The following is an 18,283-nucleotide window of genomic DNA, read 5'->3' as shown; positions in this document are numbered from 1 at the left end:
GGAGGATTCAAGATTTTGTCACGTATATGTAATCTTCCGCCACAATAAAGTACTCGAAAGTGCGAGGGCAGAAAAAAAGGAAGACTTACTCTGCTTACGTCATCTGCGAGCGTCGCGCCTTCTCTTTCCCTGGCGAGCGTGCAAGTGAGGCGACGAGAGGTTATGTTAAACTACATCTGAGAAGTTATTTTGGGTTTATAGGGAATAACCAGTGATGGCTTTAGCTTTTTCGCGGTGCTTCGGGTGGATTTTCTCCCGACAGACCGCTCCATCAAGGTAAGTGGACAGAGGGTAGAGTGGGAACTCTGTGAGCTAACTAAGCTAACAACACACAAGCTACCTGTACCGAATAAAGTGAAGGTTATTCAGTAGATAAATAGTTCTGGAACTCGACTGAGAACAATTTGACCTTAGGTCGTATTTGTTGTGTTTGGTATTGCAGCTGTGTGTTAGCACAAAATCATCGCGCCATTCCGAGTCCTTGGTTTGCAGCGGTGATGGCCCTAAGGACATCTGCCCCCCTGAGGTATGTAAAGACCCTGGGGTTCCGAGGCCCTGGAACATGGATGTCTATTGACTGAATTTTTTTCCTCGTTTTCTGTATTTGTTGAGAGCAAATTTTATTATTCTCATTTAGATTTGTATTCCTGATATTTTAGTAAGAATCTATGTATGAAATAAAATGCTAATAAAAGCTGGATCCAAAGAAATGGGATGTCTGCCTTTCATCCGTCCTTAAGTTCCTATCATTTGAAATATACAGAGGTTGGCCGTAAATTCTCATTTTTGATGGTCAGAGAATGCCATTGCTGTTTTTAAAAATGACCAACAGAATTATTTCAATTTATTGCTGTTCTCCCTGTTAATTGAGTCGTATTTGATACTTACGCAATAGTTAAATGAAATGACCTTGATTTGTGTGGGTAAGTGGCTCAATGGTACATTTTGCCTCAAGGCCAGTTTACTTTTGCCTATAAGATTTTATAGCTGAAGTGTGTTTATTGTGAGAAAAGTTGATTAAAAAATAGGGCCAGGATGATAAAAATCAGTCATCAATAGTCAATCATAGTCAAGTCGCATTCACATGAATTCTTGATATTCACATGTAGATTAAAACCCACATATAGACTCTTATCTGTAGTGCTGGGAAATTATTTATTTTCAATGTTGTTTTGGATTTCCATCAGTATTCTAAAATGCAGACTATCTTTGCACAGTATGATTGATGTGATTTGTCTTTTGTTTTTTCAGAGGTGTAGGGCTCAAAAGGAAGAAGAAAATCCTCCCCCAAATCCTTGCACTCAGAAGAGAAAGAATGCTTAAAAGGCTAAGGAAGATGCAGAAGATTTCCACTGAGTTCATTCCGATAGAGGAGTTCATTGCTCCTGTCAAAATTTTGGATGAAAGGTATCTTTCATTTCTATATTTTCCATCATGACAATTGAAGTGACCGAGGGCCTGTTTTCATAAACCAAAGCTCTGGGTTGATTTCTGAAAACAGGACCCATCATCTGTTTTGATCTGAGGCTGTCCATTTTCAGTGCTGTGTTGTCAATTAACCTAATTGTTATAATGGGTGGAACTCTGTGGGTTTTTTCTGGCTGTTTTGTAGCTCATACGAGTGCTGATGTTTAATCGCTACTGTGTTTACCTTTGTTATGAAGGGTTCGCCCTGAATCAAAGCTGTCATTTGAACAAAGTGAAGAACGCGCTCTGCTTTTAAAAGAGTGGAGTAACTACAAAAAGGTCAGTCCATCCCAACAACGGCTCCAACACTTGTGCTTTAAGTGTTGCATGTGACCTTCACCCTCAGTTTGTTTGTTGGCTATATGTGATGTGCTCATCAGTATTTGTTTTACAGGCACAGCACACGGCTGAAAAGGAGATGATAAAAAATGCCCTGGAAGCTCAGAGGGAGGCGCTGGAAGAGCTGAAGATTGAATCTCAAGAACTTTACCTTGAAGCACTGAAACCAGATCTCACTCTCTTTCCCTTCACCCACCAAGGCCCCGCCCACACGCCACCGAAGCCCACACATGACGCGCCCGATGGGAAGTACAATGACGTCACTATAGTCTACACGCAGTGATTGACGCATGTGGATCAGCACGTCTGTTTGTACATGCTGCAGTGGTGAAACACACTTTCAACAAATTCTTTATCTTCAAATGTCAACAACCGTAAGGGACGTTCAGTACTTTCATTTGTTTATGGAAATTATGCAATAATAAATATATTGTGTCATATGCTCTGTATAATTTATATGAAATGTTAGGAAAATATATTCAGGGGCACAACTTCAGCAGCATATTTTACATTTCTACAGTTTCATTTGGCAGACGCTTTTATCCAAAGCAACATATAACACAAGCAAGAATTTAGACTGGAGGGAAAGCCTTAGTAAGTATGACAAAGTGCTTCAATTTGAGAGAGAGAGTGTGTGTGTGTGTGTGTGTGTGTGTGTACATACACATATACACATATATATACACTCCAACAGCAGAGCGCGTTCTTCAGTTCAAATGACAGCTTCGGTGCTGGACGAACCTTTTATTTACAAAGAAACAGTAGCAATCAAACATCAGCACGAATATGAGCTACAAAAAAAGTAAACGTATATTTGCATATATACGCTAAAAGGTAGTTGTGGTTGACGCACTCAAGTTCAAGTGCAACACACTTTCAAAACAAAATACAACCAATCCATTCTTTTGTTTTATGGCATTTATTAAGTGCATACATTCATACAATCTAGCCTCTTATTTTATCCAAATGCTTTCAAACAGCATAGTTGGTATTAAATCCAGCAAAGTGCCTCTGTGCCAGTCTACACAATGAAATTATGATTGGAAACACCTTCAGAGATCAGCGGCTGTCGTCTTCACAACACCATTTAATTCATGCTTTCATCTAATGGTTGCCTGAGGAAAACCAGTCCGTCCAACACGAGACTCCAAATGATTTTGAAGTGAAAAACACATTGAATCTTCACTTTGGCAGCCACCCCCAAGGTTCAAGTGTCTTGGGGTTTCTCTTGGTTGAGGGGCAGATGCCAGTCACTGGGGGGGGTTTGCCTCAATTCCCACACTGGGGTGAAGTTTCTCTGGTCTGCCACTCTGTTCCTTTCACTCCTCTGTAATGCTTCCTGTAAACAGACAAGATCGTCTTGAAAAGCATTTTAAAGACAAACCTAAAAGGTCAAAAAAGGAAGATTTCAAGCAGACGAACCTTAGCCTCAGTGTCTCTACATGTCTCCCACGCTCTGCAGTGGTAGTACTCCTCTTTCCACTGCTGGCAGGATGGAAAGGTACCGTATGCGTAGTAGTGGTGGAAACTATTCCACAAGCTTTTGCAGTGTCTGAATTCACTCCAGTAGTCATCACAGGCCCGAGGTGGCTTGATGCACACAACAGGAATAACAGACTTCATTCAGGATAAGTTCAATTTTTTTCTAAGATATTGCAGGATAATTTTTTTAGTCTTAAATTTAGTTTTACAGCCAGGAAGCAAAGCCTGATGGCTATTGTACACTCTTGTAAGCATCAAATTATCCAAAGTTCATACAGACTTTAATGATGCATGAGATGAAAGTAGTCGTGAGGCGTTCATTTATTTCTTGCCTGGAAGACTAAATTGTGAGCAAATTTATCCATAAATTTGACGCCCCTGTATTAGCTGATTGTATAATAGACACAATTAATAAGGGCACTCAATGGCTACATTTAAATTAACAAGGAATTGTGATGCACAACTTCGGTTATTTATTTTTTACGTGCAAGATTGACTTCAGAAAAAAATACATGCTCGACAGCGCCTCGTCGTGGTTTCCAACGCCATAGATGCACGAAAACTCACGCGTAATGTTACCGTGCCTACTCTGCCTTGCTGTACATGTTGTAATCGTGCTACGTGGAATACACGTGTGTCCATGCACATCTCGAATTACAGACCGCTGCAGGTAAGTGTCTCCCTGTTCTGCCTGACATTGTTCGTTGCTAATTTGGCTATTTAGCAACGCTAGCTCATTAACTTGCTACTTTGGCACTCTAGCAGTTGAGTTGTTTTTTTTTTTTAATTATGACTAAGAATTGTATCAGAAATAGCAACATTAGGTCGTTAGATAAGAGGAACTAATTACGCATGGTGTAATATTTTACCTTCCACTCTTTGTCTGCAGACTGGTCCATTGCTAGCTGCGCTAGCAACCACCATGTACGTATTTCCGTCTTTGCTTTTCAGAATAAAAGTAACATCACAATTTCACAACTGCTAGTGATGAGTCACTTAATTCTTGCTCTGATATCGGTGCAATTTTATGAAGATCCTTTTTATGACATTTAGACTAAAACCTATTGGATTGGACATTGTGGAATATCTCTTAGTGGTGTTATGATTTCCAACTGCATCTGTTCCTTTGCACTGTACTTGATGAATATGGAAACCTCAAATTTAATTTCCTGGCTGTTATATTTGGCAATTCATGTTGAAATATGACAAGAAAATTTTCTTTTCCCATTTCAAAACAATCCTTTATTTACCTATAAATAAACCAAAATGAAAAAAAAAATCAAATTATTCCTAAAACTCAAAGAAATATAATCAAGCAACATTAATTCAATAACGAATGAAAACCACACACACACACAAAACATATTTAAACTGTCATTACTTTCATTTTATCATAAAAATGGGACTGGATATCAACTTATTAGAAGTAACTTATAAATAAGTATAAGTTGTTGAAAATGGGAAACAAAGGTAAATCAAACCTTGTTTCAGATCAAGCACAAGGACGCTTCACAAGCCCGTCCTGTTGATGGTGTGATGACTGAATTAACTTGGATTGAACCAGCAAACTGCACACCTGAATATCAAATTACCAGTTGCAGTTTTGTGCTGCTCTGCTTCTAGTGAGCAAAATATTACTTACTAAAATATAATCCCACCTCCACTGCAAAAGTGCAATTTCAAAGTGATACACAAAATCCACTTTGAAGGATTTTTTTTTTTTTTTTTTTTTTTTACTTTGCTGCTGTAGATGAAACAAACTGTGTCTGTGCACATAGGCAGATTCCTCCACTTGAAATTCTTCAAGGTTTTCTGCCCTTCTTGCGTAAAGACTGTCCTTCTCCAGAGAAGGCAATGAATCTGTTCATGGCATCATCCTGAAAGGAATAAAAATTCAACAGTGAAAGGTGAGGAGGTGGTGACAGGGCAACAAGGAAATCCGGGAGGCTGATTAATGGGAAATACAAAATAAAACCCAATCCTAGTTTGACCTAAGTAGTATTGGACGAGAGGTGAGGACTGGTGCTGAGGTGTACGAAACGACCACGAATAAGCCCAACTGATGAATGTGCAAAATGATTCAGGTGACTTACGTCATCTACCATTTTCCTCGGGAGTGGCTTTGAGTTTCTGATGAAGGTGATCCTGCCAACTTTGAAGTCATAGTTAGGAATTCCTCTGTATGATAAAAGAGGACAGTATTAGTCACTCAGAACAACACAGCAACATCATATTTAAGCCAAGCATTTTTTTTAAAGGAACTTGCACACGTATCATGATTCAGTCAGTTACTGTCAGTTTGCAGTAGCTGGCATCCACGAGAGAAATTGAGTAGTTGCAGATCCAAGCGCGTTCAAGGAATTGTCTGTCAGTCAGTCAGTCAGTCTCTCGCTCTCTCTCTCTCTCTCTCTCACACACACACACACACACACACACACACACACACACACACACACACACACACACACACACACCTTGTATTAACAAGTATTTTGCCAGGATAATGTGAATAGAGACAGTATTCTAAGTGTAAATGGGCTCATATCAGTGACATCCTGTATTAGGGCCAAAGCTAAACCATGGAATGCATCAGTTATAAATTTAAACTATTAATAACCACTGGAGTTATATTCTTTCAGGCCATCTCATGTCTAAATGTGTAAAGTACTGAAAATGTTTTAACCTTTTAATGTCACTTGGAGCGAGAGGAGCAGGGCTGGGCTCAATCCCTTTGGTTTTACCGTCCAAACGATTGCCAGAGCCGGTGAATGCCTGAAGAGCAGAGGCGCATTAGCAGCTACATTAGTGCCAATTATCACAGTTAGTCACTAGGACATCACTATTACTCACTCGGAATCCTGTGTCCATATCAGCATAACTGCTTGGATCACCTTCTTCCTCCTATAAAGAGAGTTTTTATGAGGAGTTCAGAGCTCAAAACATTATTTCAGCTCCTTCAGGTCTGGTCCTTACCGTCGGTTCTTCCTGGTGCTGAGGACGTCGTTCGGGCTCTTTGTAACCCAGTGGAGCGTCGAAATCCACCTGAGAAACACAGTGATGCATCATTACTGAACAAAATGATGCGTTGCATCACAGTGTTAATATATCTATAAACAGATGGTAGAGGGTCTTACATTCATGTCACACTCAATGATGGATACCGCTTTATCTGGCTTGGTCTCCATCACTCGTAGCTCATAAATCTGAAACACAGTCCCAGTCAGGCGTCAAGCAGACGCTAAACGAAACACAACACTGACTCATTTCAACATACTAATTTAAAAAGTTTTACCTTTTCATTGTAATTGATAGCTATGACATCACCAGTCGTCAAGCAAGCAAAGTTTCTCAAAGCGTTCTCAAGGCTGAAAAAAAAAGGCTGACTCAGTTAAAAAGGGAAGTTAAACAACATTTTTCAATATAATGCTCCTTGTTGACACTTCTCACACTGCTTTGGGGTTTGTAATGTCCAGAAAGTCGGGGCTCTGTGGCTGGAACTTTGAGTATGTGGCCACCATGAGGTTGACACTTTCAACTTGGACTAGACCACCTTCCTCCAGCAGCAGGTTCTGCATCATCTGAGGGGGACATGTAAAGGCCATTCTGGATGAGATCGATTTTCTTACTTTTGAGCACAAGACAATACACCACAGTTAGCCTGCACCAGGTTGAGGTTTAGGAACAACCACACGTGAAATTATATAATTAATTATATTTCACTGTTGTGCCACAAGCTATTTTAATAACATTCTTATTATTATTATTCCTCACCCAGTGTGGAAGGTAGCAGATCCCCTCATCTGCCACAAACTCCAGAACGCCACAGTGTGTCATTCTGTCTGAGTTCTTGTTGGTCAGCTTGAACAACATTGGATAAGTGATATTAAGTCTGCCTGGACAGGTGGAAGACACAGAGGTAAGAGTCATGGACAAATTCAAAACAGGCATTGGAAGAGGTGCTTAATATAACCTGCACTTACTGAGCTGATCAAGTGCTGAGGGTGGCATGATGACTAGGAGAGAAAAAAACAACAACAAAAAAAACAGAAGTGAGTGATGTTTTTATTCCAGCCAGCAGAGATGAACATTGAAAAACAGATGGATTATTGCCTTTACTGATCAATGCATTTGTCTTTAATAACGTTATGCCTCCGCCAATGAATCATGTCATTGTATGAATATTGTCTTTGATACATTTCAAATCACTTTGTCGCCATCATTAAAATATTGTCTCAAGACAAACAAAGAATAAGTTACAGTTCCTTAGAGAACTGAAGACAGTCTAAGTCCAAACATTTGAGAGCCAAATGTAAAACTAAATGGTGAGTATATATCACAGGTCAACTGCCTCTTGTCTGTGTACCACTGTTTCTGTCTACATTTTTTAAAACTACTTCATTTACGCTAATTTGACGTCCTTCACAAAGGGTCTGTGTAGCCACTTAATGGAGAAAAATAAACGATTTGGGTCTCCTACAAATTCATAGAGCATTTCTACCTTTAAATACAAACAATTTACATGTATGACTTCACAATACATTGTTAGAATGATACTATTATGTGTAATTGTATCATTATTATTGTTTTTTTGTTTGTTGTTGTTTTTCACAGCTGACAAGCCAAACTGAACCAAATGTCATTCCAACAACAGGCCCCAGAGGCTCAATTTGGGCCCTGGTCTAACACATTTAATTGTTTTAAAATGCAGTACATTCATCTAGTAGCATTGTGGTTTTTATCATTTCCGAGATGTAGAACTTTAGCAAGACCGACTGGTAATTAACAAAGAGGTTCATTTAACTATGCCATATATATGTAGAAGAATTGACACGCATTATATTTGTGTCCGCCTTTGGCACTAATACACAATCATCACGTGTCAATAAATTCCACTCATGACTGGTGCATGTCATTGGAAGATACCAAATCATGTTATTTCTTAACGTCAAATTCTACAAAACACCAGAAATGTAAAGACGTCTCTTTGATGAAATACTAACTTTTGCCTCCTTTCTCCACGTCGGAGCGGTCGTTCGGACCTGCCAGCATAGACACCGAGTAGCAGCGGTACTGAGTGGAGAAGCGGTTTTGGAAACCCCTGGACATCGGGTGGTCAAACACCTGGAAGGAAAACTGTGGCGGGGAAAAAAAACAAATTACTCTAATAAAACACACACGTTCAAGGGACTAAGTAACTTTGTTCGTGAGTTATCAACATTCAGCTTTAATCGTGACGGGGCATCTTTCAGCCGCTATATTGTTGTTAGCCGCTGCTAGCTAAGCTGCTTCGAGGGTCATTTGTTTCTTTGCATCGTCAGCGGCGAACAAAGGCAAAGTGTTACTCACCATGATGACTGTTTACCTCGCAGGTTGCCGACAAGACTAAGCAAAAAAAACTGACTTAACGTGTCTGTAGTTTAACAATTTGCATGAGCTGGAATTTCCACTGTTGTCTTCCGCTTCTCCCGGAAGTGTACAGGCTACTAGGCGGATATGACGACACGACATACCCTAAACAATCCGGACAACTGAAATATCGGCAGCAGACTTTTTAATGTTGATTGAACCCTTTTTAATAATGGAGGTAATGCGCTTTGTAGAGTAAAACGACTTCTTTAGCTTCCAAACACATTTATTAAAGACACACCGGTTCATATAAAATTAAAAAAAACATATTTACGTCTGTCAACTGCCAAGAAAAGGCTGAAGGTTAAAAACTCTATGGATCTAGACACTGCATTAATAATTACTTATATAGGACTTCAAAAAAGAATTAAAAAAACATTAGTCTGAAAAATCTTTAATATTAAAGGAAGGGAAATACTGTATGTATTGCACTTTACTGACAGGGCATTCTGAGGGTTTTTTGAACTTTCTGCACCTATGTAGCATAAATTACAGACTGAACCACGATTGACTTTTAGGAAATTTTGGTTACAAATCCCACTCCTGCACACACTTTGACTTTGACGGTGCTCCCATGGCTTTTATTTTGTTTACGTTGAGATCTTGCCTTTCTGGATCTTTTGATCAAATATCACACAAAAAGCTCCTGATCAAGAGCAACGTGGACCTTTAAATAGAGCGAACTACAGCTTCCAAGCTGAGGAATGAACTTTCATTTCAGAGGTCTCTGAAGAACGTTAATATGATCAATTTCTTCTCAGCATTGAAAACACACATCCCAGCCTTATTCGGAGCGTCAATGTTTTAATGAGTCTTATAAAGACCAAATCAGACATACATAATTGACAACAGCACATCTTAAAAAGTCATTATTGAGCTCTAGAAATATTTGATACCTGAAATAACTGTACACATCTATTGGACAGTGTATAAAGTACAAACTTATAAAGGAAGCTGTTTTGCTTGGTGACAGTTGCACTTTAAAATCGGCAGTCTGAAGAAGCCGGTGTTCTGTCGACCTGTAGATCTCTAAAAAAGTCTTTACTTGACTCTTCCTTCTTTTAGTCTTCATACTGGAGGCCAACTCTTAGCTACTTCCTGATGCATGGCTTCAGGTAGCCACTGGCAGTAGACAGACAGCAGAACTGTAGAGACAGAAAACACCACGGTTAGAAGACAAGAGGACAACTGAAATCAGACTACCACATGAGAACCACTTAAAACCACACATTTATCTTCAGTCTTCCACATGGAGAGTAGGGCATCTCTGCAGTCCACTCTCTGAGATACCAGCGGACCGAGTAAAGCCTCCGTCCTGGGCTGCAGCCTGCAGCACAAAAGCACATCAGTAAGACAGTAGAATAGTTTGTAATAAACTTGAATGGATTCCTTGGAGGCCTTCCTGAAATATCACATTCACAACAAAGGGACAAATAGGTACAATCCAAAAAAACAAAACACCTCAGGCCATGGCAGTCACCATCACCTTCTATTTGTTGAGCAAAAAATTACACATTTCTCAGAGGCACATCAAGGGGAATGACTTACTTTGCCCATGATTTCATCATGATGGAGGGGTTCGAGAGCAGATGGCCTGTGTATTTCAGTAGTTTCGGACAGACCTGCAGCGAGACAGCAGACTTCAGTGTTTGGCGGTTGATTACATTCAGACCAAATGCAGGTTTCATGTTTCTTTTCCTACTTATTTCAACAATGACAGTTTAATTTTGAAGGAACTTTGAGAGAATTCTATTCATCTGAATTGTAATCATACTTTCTAATGACAAAAGAGGATTATTTAAGGAAAAATTAGTAAAAGTAAAAAATACAGGCCAGCAGTAATTACAAAATAAATACAATGTTTGGGAGTATCCTACATTACCAGGCTCTAGCTGATGGTGGTTGGACCAGCTATGGATGAATGGCTGCCTTAACGCCAAATTAAATCTCAAATACAGCTAGTAAGACAATATGGTGTTCAGTTTTAGCAGCAGTACCTGGCCCTCCAGTAGAAACTGGGAAAACAGTTTGTATCGCTCCAGGCCATCTGGATACTCCATCTCCACTGCAGGCAGCTTCCAGCCGACACGGACTGCAAACAGAAACGGGCATTACTGGAATGTTTTAAGTCTTTCAAGTATGAAACTCAGCTCTGCTGTTGAGAACTTACAAAAGGTGCTTGAACAGTGACATCTGATGGTGCCTGTGGAGGAACAAAATCTTGGTGGCGGCGACTCCAGAGGAGCGCTGAAATGACAGTACTGAGGCAGAAGCTGCGGCACCCACTCAGGCTCCACTGCTGACACGCCTGACGGAAACAAAGAGCAGGTTCCAAAGATAGTGAAATGTCAGCTAAACGTTATCAAAAGCAGAAAAGTTACAACTGTAGTTAGACATCAGATTTTACTGTCCTGAATTACTGACTCTGATCTAGATAACACACACACACAATATAGAATGCCATGAAATTAAAATGAGCCATTTTTAAGCACCTAAACAAGCTAGCACCGGTCCACCTTGTTTGATAAAACCACTTAACCACTTACTAAAATTAAAGGTGAGTAGGTGAGTGACACAAGTCAACTGGAGCAGATACCCCAGCCTATCTGGGGATATACTGCCCCCTACTGGTCTGTAATGTGCAGTATGAAGTGCCAAATTGTCTTGATCACCTACTTATTACACCTTTAACTGCTGAAAAAATTAGGCATTCAGGTCATCTTCATGCACTGAATATAATGAAGAGCCTGATTTTCAGACTTAACAGAGCCGGAGCTCATTTACCTCTCATGTACATCTTGGTGGTCTCCATGATCTCCTGGTAGACGACAAACTCCGGTAGGCTTTTGAACAGAGCCGAGGCTGGGTGGATGAACACGGGTTCGTCCATGAGAGGTGTCTATGTACACAAAGCGGTCAGTGTGAGGCGATGAAGGATAACATGAGAGTTGTGAAATCAACGACAATCATCTTAGCCACTTACCTTGTATCCATTCTTCCATTTTGGGTCTACAATGTCTTCTGCTTGTACTCGCCGAGCGAGATGGTCCCCCAGTCCGGCCAGAATGATCTGCCGCAAGCAAACCACCTGGTGCTCTGTCGGAGGAGCCATCTTGGTATCAACAAAAGCTCCAATCTCCGGACACACTGCATTCACTGGGAGGAAAGAGCACGATTTCCTGGTGTGTTTCTGACGCATTTTTTTTGTTTGGTTTCCGATGTTTTGCACGTGTGTACCTGCGTTTGTAAGTTGTCCCCTGAGCCGCCTGATCTCCAGCATAGCTTTGTACCTCAGGCCATTCTGCTCGCAAAACTTGGGAGTACAGCCAGCATATTCACAAGCACCAACCGCACCTGCAACACACAGGTACGGTATATTACCTTGGCCGGTGAGCAAAGCAAGAACTGAGACCAAGAGAAACGTAGAAGGTTGAAAACAAAGATGTTTCACCCGGAAGCCTCAAAGTCATGTCATAGGACTGTTAACATATGATCAAAGAGACTCTACAGTTACCAGAACCACACTCTCCGACACTGCAACAGGGAGTAAAGCAAGCATACCCAGCATGACCATGAGGTCCCCCAGCAGGAGCGAGGCTCCTTGCCCAGCCCATAGCCTCTTCATCTGGGTCAGCCGAGCCCGACGTTGGGAGAGCTTGGAGCTCTCATCTTCATTCCCAGCAGGTCTTAGGACAAAAATGGGTTCTGAGTGTAAGTATTAAAATGATGTGTGGTGCCTGAGGGGAGCTTGAAAATCTCTCGTTAGTTTTTTCCAGCTAACAAATGATGAAATCTGCTTGGCGCAGGTATTAATATTTCTCCAAGTACACAGTTTTCCTCTGTGATATATTTACAGCCTTATTAGAACACTTATTGTTCTGTGTCCTCACCTTTCAAGGTCCTCAAAGATCTCCCTCACCGTCATGGCTGCCACCACTGAAATAACGTAAGGTAAACAATCCTGCTGCTTCCCCAGCGCCAACATCTTAGCATAACGGGGTGAAACAGGGAAGGAGGCCATGGCTCTGCCCAGCGGGGTGATGGGGCAGCTCAGCCTCGCTCGCTCCATCTCTTTCGCACTTAAAAGAGAAAGTTAACAGTTTATACATGCGGACATGATACAATATCCTGAGGTAACTGGATGGATTTAATAATATATATCTGTTGTGTAAAACTGCCAGTAAAAATGCCAACAAAGCAGGGAAATTTTTGTAGGTTGACTGTCACATCTCAACAACCTTAGCTCATTCCTACCTCGAACTGTCTCAACTCTTCCAATAAGTAGTTATGCCACCTCTGAAAGCTTAGTACAAGGTTGGCAAATAAAGGGCGCTGCGAATCACTTACCGCCCGGTGTTGGAAGGCTCTTTAAGGGCTCCTAATGAGATCAGTAACTGCTCTGCTGCAACCAGAGCCTCGGCAGAGGGGGGCGTGGGGAAGGGGAAGTTTACAACCTGTGGACACAGCAAATAGGAGATTTATAAAAGTAGTTTTCCATCTTATGCAACAGTTTAACACACAGAAGTCATCCTGACTTTATCGATGTTGAGATCCTTCATCTGCAGGACCAGGTCGTCGACAGGCCTGCGAGTGATCTCCGCTTCTGAGAAGAGACCGAAGTCTCCAAACACAGCAGATGAGTACAACCTGCAGAGAAAGAAATACGTAAACTGCTTCATATATAGAACATCAGTGAACATCCTCCTCCACTAAACACACCGATTCAACATCTCTGACCTGTAGCAGTGTCCCGGCTCCGTACGTCCGGCTCTACCAGCCCTCTGATTGGCTGAAGCCTGCGATGTCCATGTGACCTTGAAGGACGACACTCCTGTCACGCGGTCATAAAAACGTTTCTTAACTCGACCGCAGTCAACCACGTACTTGATGCCGGGGATGGTCAGAGACGTCTCAGCAACGTTGGTGGCTACAACACACAGACGAGTTCCAGGCGGAGGAGGCCTGAACACCTTGAGTTAGGAAAAACACACAGACTTTAATGTCAGAGTAAAGTAGAAGAACAATACCTTCTTTGCCAATTAATCATAACAAATCATATTCTATAATTAATCTCATTGCTGTTACTTCCTTAGATGTAACAATATCACCTTGGCCTGCTGCTCCGGTGCCAACAGTGAGTACAGGGGTAGGACGTACATGGGAATGGACGGATCAGCCTTCTCCTCTACAGAGATGATACAAATAATTAATGACACCCGTCTGAAAAAAATCCCTCTGCATTTGAAGAATTAGCGGTGAGGCATGCCTGAGTTGGCAGGATCGTCTCCGATGTCCAGGTCTGAGCCTTCATCCTCCTCGTCTTCGATCGCGACCTCTCTGTCCTCGTCGCCTTCGTCCAAAGGTAGAGCAGAGTAGGTATCCAGGTCGATACGGGGCAGGGACTGGAGACGGAACCATTGCAACTTCAGTGTGAAGTGTGAGATATTGCTCAAAATAAAATGGATTCGTTAGGTCCACACAATAAAATGAAAGTCTTTTTAACGGTAAGAACTTACAACAGTCTTCTTTTGTTTGGCTTTCTTAAACTTCTTCCTCGTCTCTGAGGTGTCTACGTCCTCATCCTCACCTGGACGGACATGATCAGACAAAGAATGAGAGATGCTGTTTCAGGAAGTGTGAAGGTGGTAAACAGATATTAGTTACACTCACCAGTGGGTGCACTGCCCTTCCTGAAGGGAAATGCTTTCCTCAGTCTTCTACAGAGGCTGTGAACTTCTGCTTGACCAGTGAGAAACACCAAAATGCCACCTGAGGGAGGGAGACGCGGGTCAGGCAGGCACTGAGTCCGCTGCAACTGTAACTAACAGTGCAGTGATTCACATTTAAAACAAATGATTCAGATTAAATTTGTATGAACTGACTGAGGCGAAAAACATGGTGTGTGTGTGTCTGTGCGTGTGTGTGTGTACCTGAAGGCAGCATCCGGTGAATCTTGCACGTCTTGTGGAAGGCTTCGCCAGTGTAATCCTCCAACGGGGTGCGTTTATTGAAATGTATAGTGACAGGGAACTGGCGAGCGTCCACCTTTACTACAGGTGGAGGCATCTTGAACAGTTTCTGATTGTCTGTAAAGTCCTCCACCCGTAGAGTAGCCGACATGACCAACAGCTTCATGGGCAAACCTTTCTGCAGAGGCGACATGTGCATTAATTTAACAGACAAACAAAAGGAAGAGGGATGCTAGTTAAAATGATATCAAGTTTAAGAATCGGACACAGCAGTTACCTTGTTTCTGAGAGGGACGATGCGAGACAGCAGACCAATGAGGATGTCCGTGTACACGCTCCGTTCGTGTGCCTCGTCTATGATTATCACACTGTAGCGCTGCAGCAGGAAATCCTGCGATAAGACGGTTAGCATCGGTTAAAAATAGTCTCTCTGCCTTTAGCTTCCACTCTGACTGCAACTTTTAAAATCATACCTAAGTTAAAAAAAAACATTCAAAAAAAGACCACAAAGAAAGGGAAAAAAAATGAAACAATGTCATAAACAAAACTGGTGAAGTATTGACAGAATCCTATGTTGCTTCAAGGGTAACGGAGATGAAATGTGCTGCATTTTACAACCAACGGAATGATTTAATCTACGCTTTAAATAAAATGACACTGTATAGAGGAATTTTTTTGGAAGAGGACTACAAATGACAATTTAATTGAAAGAATTTTCACTACAATTCATAGCAAACAGCTCTTAGGGCCATTGGAATTTCCTGTTTTGTACTGCTTTGTTGTTTTAGTGCTTTAACAACCGTCAGCTTCATTATGGGTAAATCAAAGTGAAATTTCTCAGACATCGAATGTCACTGCAGCTGAGTCAACTCTGCTCAACTTGTTAACGTGGATCAAACTTCATATTTCCAAGAGGGAAACTGGTAACTTAGTCTCTCTGAATAACACACAAAAAGATCATTCATTCAGCCACTGGACATTGAAACCATCGCACGTGATGTGAGTGTGTGTGTCTCAGAATGTCGCTCCATCTGTTGTGCTGTGAAAATAATAATCATAATGTGGAGGAGGGAGTAAATACCTTCTGAATCTCCTTCAGTAGAACACCATCTGTCATGAACTTGATCTTAGTCTCACTGGTCACATTCCCCTCGTATCGAATCTGGTACGACACCACTCTATACGCGCGCACGCACACACACACACACACACACACACACACACACACACACACACACACACACACACACCAAAAAAATTAAAAAATCTATAAGCGACATTCTCATTGCAGAGTTTCTGCAGAAAAAATTTTCAAAAAAGAAAAAGTGTGTGTTCTCTCTAAACATGGTAAGACATCTGCCGTGTGTGTGTTTTCATTACCGCGTGGACAGGTTCATCTCTTTGGCTACTCTGTTGGACATGCTGACAGCTGCTACCCTTCTTGGTTCCGTGATGCCGATGATGCCATCACCACTGGGAGAAACAACAGTGTAGGAAAGTGTCAAGACTGCAGCTAAACCTCAGCGGTCTAAATTATAAACAGAAATCAACTTTTTTTTCTCCAAAGTAGATGCATGAATTTAGCGTCTTACTAAAGATCCAGTTGGACATTAAGTACCTGGCGTAGCCCGCCTCATACAGGAACTGAGGTACTTGAGTGGTTTTACCACTTCCTGTCTCTCCACAGATGACGACACATGGATTCTCCTTCACTGCCTCCATGATGACCTGCTCCTCTGCCAACACTGGCAACTTCAGACGAGCATCCTGGAGCAGCAGGACAAAATCAACTTTGAGAGATAGTACATTTCAAGAGTAAAATGACATTATTCACCAAATTAGCCTGTAGTTGCATCTTTACTCCATATATTTGGTGCATAAAGGCCCCAGCAGAAGAGGAGAATGTAATGCAAGTGATTTCTGCACTTCACACCTGCATTTCTGGTGATCTGTCGACAGGGATGAAGACAGCTGGCTGCGATGACTTCTTGATTTGGTCTTTTTTCTCAGTCTGTTCTTCCTTTAGTGTTGACTTTTGTTCTTCCTTCATCTCCTCGTTGGTCTCCTGACAGAGAGAGTCGGTTTCCTGAGGTTCACTCATCTCTGTAGCATCATTCGTATCCTCTTCCTCCTCCTCTTCATCAGATGAGGTGTCTTCCTCGCTGCTTTCTTCATCCTCCTGCTCATCATCTTCTTTCCATTTCCGTTTTCTGTTCGCTCCACTGACGCTGCTGATCTTCGGCCCAGAGTCTCTGTCTTTTAACTCGTTTGATGACCTGGAAGATGAAAACTATGTTGTCCACTGACAAACAGACCAGTCAGTCATTCTTCCACTGAGTTTACATCTGCGCACTTACTCTTTAGTCTGGTAAAGCTTCTCTCCAGTGCCCAGTTTGGACGTCGTGTAAAGCAGCTTCAGTTCCGACTCTGGAACCTGCACCTCAGCCAGTCTGCTCAGGATGTCAACTCTCTGTTAGCAGGACACAAGGGTGAGTGGCACGCTCGTCCCTCATGAGAGATACTCTGCTGTAACTCTGTCTCATTAGCTTGTGACTATCCACTTTCATATCATGTTTATCAATGACATTCCAGGTTTGGTTCAGTTTCTTCCAAAATGATCCATTTTTGATACCTTTGAAATATATCAACATCTTTTTTCTGAAAACAGACAAATTTTGCCATCATATACGCCCCTAAAAAAAACATGTCCGAAAAAATTAAATGAGCAAAAACGTTATGTAAAATCGGAACTGCTGTTTGTGTCTTTTATGCGACATCATGAAAACTGATTTACTTTAATATTAGTTTCAACTGTACCTGTAAGAATGCTTGATGTTTTTGCTTCTTGAAACGGTTTATTGTTCATGTGACTGTTCACTAAAATCAGTCACCAAAGGATGCTAGACGAGCCTACGTTTGCTCTCACCTGAGCCTTCTTCTCCTTCCTTTCCAGCACCTTCTGCAGCTCCTTCCTCTGTTTCTTGGTCAGAGGCTTCTTGGTGGAAACGGGTCCAATTGAGGCTTTCTTCTTCTTGGCTTTGTTGGCCGGGAGAACCAGGGCGTTGCTCTCATCTACACCCTTCATTTTGGCTCCATCTGAGGAGAAGAAATAGCTTAGAAACGTCTTGCTAACGGGAACATGAGCTGTTCATTTACTTGTTTTCACCTGGTAGTTCCAGCACAATTTCCGTCTTTTCTCCATCTGCTGGTTGTTGGGGGTCATTCTGCTGTCTCCCCTTCCAGTTGTATTTCCTTCTTAGTTTTCCCATCTCTATTTCAGGTATGGATTTTGTAAATAAATACAATGATTGGTCGGAGACGACGAAACTTAGAGCGCACAGTCAATAAGAGCGAACAGAATAAATAAGATTTAAACGTCCAAATTTATTCCTATAAACATCTTAAAAAATACAAACCTTTGAATGTTCACAGGGAAAACAACGTCATTCAAGATTTAAGCCCCAAAAGAGTAGAACCGCTCCAATCTCACGTGTAAACATCTGTAAGTCCGTTCGGTAAAACTGTCCGCTTGCCGCAGAAAGGTTCCGCAGCAAAATAACACCCTCTAGCTTCGCCACAATTGGATATCCATTAAATATAAATTTTATATATACATGTAA

At 41.6% G+C, this 18,283-nt stretch overlaps 4 protein-coding genes across 4 annotated transcripts; 1 reads left to right on the top strand and 3 right to left on the bottom strand.

The window, feature by feature from the left end:
* Nucleotides 1-94: 94 nt before the first annotated feature.
* Nucleotides 95-2,246, top strand: mrpl40 (mitochondrial ribosomal protein L40). Its single transcript, XM_086206578.1, has 5 exons — nt 95-276; nt 443-526; nt 1,252-1,407; nt 1,665-1,746; nt 1,862-2,246. Exons 1-5 carry the CDS (start codon nt 215-217, stop codon nt 2,087-2,089), a joined length of 612 nt encoding a protein of 203 aa, XP_086062704.1. The 5' UTR covers nt 95-214; the 3' UTR covers nt 2,090-2,246.
* Nucleotides 2,247-2,702: 456 nt separating this feature from the next.
* Nucleotides 2,703-4,266, bottom strand: c6h22orf39 (chromosome 6 C22orf39 homolog). The gene is made up of 3 exons (XM_086206579.1): nt 4,158-4,266; nt 3,229-3,396; nt 2,703-3,145 (listed from the first exon to the last, which is right to left on the bottom strand). Exons 1-3 carry the CDS (start codon nt 4,185-4,187, stop codon nt 3,014-3,016), a joined length of 330 nt encoding a protein of 109 aa, XP_086062705.1. The 5' UTR covers nt 4,188-4,266; the 3' UTR covers nt 2,703-3,013.
* An 820-nt stretch (nt 4,267-5,086) lies between these two features.
* On the bottom strand, nt 5,087-8,792 carry ufd1l (ubiquitin recognition factor in ER associated degradation 1). The gene is made up of 12 exons (XM_086206577.1): nt 8,635-8,792; nt 8,289-8,421; nt 7,269-7,301; nt 7,060-7,181; nt 6,736-6,866; nt 6,581-6,653; nt 6,423-6,491; nt 6,262-6,330; nt 6,139-6,189; nt 5,972-6,060; nt 5,382-5,466; nt 5,087-5,165 (listed from the first exon to the last, which is right to left on the bottom strand). Exons 1-12 carry the CDS (start codon nt 8,635-8,637, stop codon nt 5,091-5,093), a joined length of 933 nt encoding a protein of 310 aa, XP_086062703.1. The 5' UTR covers nt 8,638-8,792; the 3' UTR covers nt 5,087-5,090.
* Nucleotides 8,793-9,031: 239 nt separating this feature from the next.
* On the bottom strand, nt 9,032-18,207 carry dhx37 (DEAH (Asp-Glu-Ala-His) box polypeptide 37). Its single transcript, XM_086206572.1, has 27 exons — nt 18,080-18,207; nt 17,830-17,934; nt 17,590-17,759; nt 17,021-17,133; nt 16,597-16,939; nt 16,282-16,430; nt 16,044-16,136; nt 15,745-15,841; nt 14,941-15,054; nt 14,625-14,841; nt 14,365-14,463; nt 14,211-14,281; nt 13,961-14,096; nt 13,803-13,879; nt 13,432-13,664; nt 13,230-13,341; nt 13,042-13,148; nt 12,585-12,773; nt 12,256-12,380; nt 11,932-12,048; nt 11,678-11,850; nt 11,479-11,593; nt 10,865-11,002; nt 10,692-10,786; nt 10,243-10,316; nt 9,924-10,021; nt 9,032-9,839 (listed from the first exon to the last, which is right to left on the bottom strand). The coding sequence occupies exons 2-27, from the start codon at nt 17,930-17,932 to the stop codon at nt 9,763-9,765; spliced, it is 3,435 nt and encodes a 1,144-aa protein (XP_086062698.1). The 5' UTR covers nt 17,933-17,934; nt 18,080-18,207; the 3' UTR covers nt 9,032-9,762.
* Between the last annotated feature and the right edge of the window lie 76 nt (nt 18,208-18,283).

The sequence above is a fragment of the Aulostomus chinensis genome, chromosome 6, assembly GCF_037954235.1.
Source record: "Aulostomus chinensis isolate RoL2024-O1b breed Wild chromosome 6, RoL_Achi_v1.0, whole genome shotgun sequence".
NCBI lineage: Eukaryota > Metazoa > Chordata > Actinopteri > Syngnathiformes > Aulostomidae > Aulostomus > Aulostomus chinensis.
This window is presented reverse-complemented; position numbering and strand designations above follow the sequence as displayed.

Excerpts from the sequence above, each read along its gene's own strand:
- mrpl40 (XM_086206578.1), top strand. The coding sequence starts at position 215 with ATGGCTTTAGCTTTTTCGCGGTGCTTCGGGTGGATTTTCTCCCGACAG. Across the intron at positions 277-442 it reads CGACAGACCGCTCCATCAAG|CTGTGTGTTAGCACAAAATC; the intron begins GTAAGTGGACAG and ends TTGGTATTGCAG. Across the intron at positions 1,408-1,664 it reads GTCAAAATTTTGGATGAAAG|GGTTCGCCCTGAATCAAAGC; the intron begins GTATCTTTCATT and ends TTTGTTATGAAG.
- c6h22orf39 (XM_086206579.1), bottom strand. The coding sequence starts at position 4,187 with ATGGACCAGTCTGCAGACAAAGAGTGGAAG. Across the intron at positions 3,397-4,157 it reads CTGCAGACAAAGAGTGGAAG|CCACCTCGGGCCTGTGATGA; the intron begins GTAAAATATTAC and ends GTGTGCATCAAG. Across the intron at positions 3,146-3,228 it reads GTAGAGACACTGAGGCTAAG|GAAGCATTACAGAGGAGTGA; the intron begins GTTCGTCTGCTT and ends GTCTGTTTACAG.
- ufd1l (XM_086206577.1), bottom strand. Across the intron at positions 6,654-6,735 it reads ATTACAAACCCCAAAGCAGT|CCTTGAGAACGCTTTGAGAA; the intron begins GTGAGAAGTGTC and ends TTTTTTTTTCAG. Across the intron at positions 6,331-6,422 it reads TCATTGAGTGTGACATGAAT|GTGGATTTCGACGCTCCACT; the intron begins GTAAGACCCTCT and ends TGTGTTTCTCAG.
- dhx37 (XM_086206572.1), bottom strand. The coding sequence starts at position 17,932 with ATGGGAAAACTAAGAAGGAAATACAACTGGAAGGGGAGACAGCAGAAT. Across the intron at positions 15,055-15,744 it reads TACTGAAGGAGATTCAGAAG|GATTTCCTGCTGCAGCGCTA; the intron begins GTATTTACTCCC and ends GTCTTATCGCAG. Across the intron at positions 11,851-11,931 it reads GGGACAACTTACAAACGCAG|TGAATGCAGTGTGTCCGGAG; the intron begins GTACACACGTGC and ends CTTTCCTCCCAG.